This window comes from Halyomorpha halys, unplaced genomic scaffold (genome assembly GCF_000696795.3).
Source record: "Halyomorpha halys isolate HHAL.00 unplaced genomic scaffold, Hhal_1.1 Scaffold480.1, whole genome shotgun sequence".
Lineage (NCBI taxonomy): Eukaryota > Metazoa > Arthropoda > Insecta > Hemiptera > Pentatomidae > Halyomorpha > Halyomorpha halys.
The window spans coordinates 285,028-287,469 of record NW_027116427.1 but is presented as its reverse complement, the minus strand read 5'-3'; the positions used below and the strand labels follow the sequence as shown (position 1 = coordinate 287,469).

The 2,442-nt window shown below is 28.0% G+C and overlaps 1 protein-coding gene across 2 annotated transcripts in view; it reads left to right on the top strand.

The window, feature by feature from the left end:
* The first annotated feature begins 260 nt into the window (after positions 1-260).
* Positions 261-2,442, top strand: part of Dis3l2 (Dis3 like 3'-5' exoribonuclease 2) — a 40,599-nt gene continuing 38,417 nt past the window's right edge. Inside the window, exons 1-3 of one of the 2 annotated variants that reach the window (XM_014424844.3) lie at positions 261-785; positions 890-943; positions 1,991-2,134. In XM_014424844.3, the coding sequence (XP_014280330.1) occupies positions 769-785; positions 890-943; positions 1,991-2,134 (215 nt within the window). In that variant the 5' untranslated portion in view covers positions 261-768. The remainder of the gene's footprint in view (positions 786-889; positions 944-1,990; positions 2,135-2,442) is intronic. The other variant, XM_014424845.3, reaches the window with a different exon arrangement.

Below are 2,442 nucleotides of genomic sequence, written 5' to 3'. Positions count from 1 at the left end.
TTATAGGAATGTTAATTTTTAATAGCAGTTATTGAGTAATTGAATGTATATTTCTTAAGCGTCACGCGTAAATTTTATGCTTAAAAATTAAATGGGATCTTTCGTTATTGAAATGTTTCTTGAATAAAAATGACGTTCCATATTCTTCAAAACTTTTTATATAAACTTAACTAGTCGAAATTGAATAAGCAGATAGTAAATTGATTAATAATAAAGATGGGATTTAATTTAAGTATAAGAGAAAGTTGAAAGAATTTTGACTGTATTATAAATAGGAATTTGGTTTCTAAGTATCGATAGAGGTAACAAAGAAGTGCTCTGCACCTGTTTACCTGGGCAAGGTCTCATTCAGTTTACAGCTGGTTCCAGACTCGAGTGTTTGTGTTTTCATTTGCCACTTGGAGTTTTATGGTTCGCTTAAAGCCACTCTTTTACTCCATTTTACTTTCCGCAGAATATTCTCTTCGGATGTAGTTTTTTACTGGACAACGAATTTAGTACTGGTTATTAAATTTATTGTTCATAGTGGTCTCCACATCTAATTTGAATTTTTATAACTTATTTGGCTTTGTGTTGTATTGGTGCAATATTTTTAATTTTTCTTTGTTTCATCTTTATGATGACATTACAAAGATTCACTTACTATTAAAATCAGTTTTATTTTTCATCGGCTACTATTTTATTCTATATTTAATGTAGTGGTTTTCGTAAGACTGCTGGTTTATGATTTTAAATTATTTTACTTAATGCTTATGAAGATTACAATTTATGGCCATGGATAAAAAGTGAGTAATTTATTGAATTCTTGTTTATGTTGATATTTATTTATTGCTATCTAGTAGAATTGTAGTTAATTGAGAATATAAATGTGTATATATTTATTTAACAGGCATTATTCTCCACCCAGCATACCCCCAGGGTTTGGTGGGAAGGTGCTAAACAGGTAAAGAAAGTGATAGATTTTATTTTCAAAATAGATTTAATCTAGATTATTTTGAAATAATCATATATTAGTCTATAAAGTAATATCTATCAAAAGAATTGGCCATTATTTAGCCACATTGTAATGATGTACAATGATAATCCATTGTTTTTAATATATTTTTATTGCTATCTATTTTGTTTCTAATTTTGTTACTACCATGATGGGGGCATTGTCTTATTGCTTAATACTTACTAAATTTGTTTCTGTTTTGTCATCAACAGATTCAGGCAATCGTATTGTTAGAAGAAATAACAAAAGAAATATCCTTCAAGCTTTGTTGTAAAAGGAAATTTCTTCTATTAATGCCCGTTCTTTTGTTGTCTGTTCTAACAGATTTGTAGTATTGCCATATTATTTGCCTAAAAGGTTAAACCAAGGTGAGGGTTGGTACTGCATTTATTTGTTTTGGGATTTAAAAAAAATAATTTAAAATTATTTTTCTTAACATTATTAATGATTACAGTTTTGTTATTTTTGTATTACCAAAAGATTAAATAATGGTATAGGATTTTTCTAACAGCTTTTTTAAAAATTATTCTTGTTAGTTAGATATTATTTTTCACATGTTTAAGATTACTATTAATTAGTACTATTACTTTTATATTTTTTTTTCTTGTTATTTTTTATTTCTATATCTGATATTATATAAAACTTCAAAGATGTGAAATCTTTATTTCATCTCTTTCTTTAAATAAAAATATTCGAGTGGGAGTTATTCCTCATGCTTTGGTGTACCACATTTCAATCGCATAGCCTTGGCATGTCTTCTATTATATGACATTCGTTCAAATCCTTTACATCGACATCTCTGAGAACATTGCACTTGTGAGTCCATGCCTCACTATTTCTCATCATTTAACTATGAACGATTCTAATATAAGTTTTTATATCTAATGGGCTGAGAAAAACAAAACTTAGAATATAATAATTGGTTCATTTATTAAAATTTTTCATGATCATTATAAAATTGTTTTAAACTTTATTTCTGTATTGTTTATTTTATAGTATACCATTAGCCTCGTCGCCAGTGAACATTCCTCATCCACTTGCTATGAAGACTATACCGTCTAAAAATATTTTTCATAACTTCCCTCCCGCTGTCGCAGCTTCTGCCCCAACAGAAACTATACCATATGTCGACATGTTATTGTAAGTATCATAATTTGGTTAATTTAAGTATATTTTATAAAGTATATTAACAATTATAAAATGACCTATTAAATTATTCATGTTTAGGTTTACATAGTTGTCATTGATTAAATTTTATAGTCTAGTAAGAATAGATTGAAATCCAGCTGTACATAGAAGTAAATGTGAATTAATTTATGCCAACGGATCCATACGTAAAAATGTTAGAGTTTACCACTTGAGCATGTGACATCTTCAATATGGCAGATTTTTCAAAATGGCCGCTATTCACTAGTCATTAGCCATACACTAGTTACCATACATTAGCC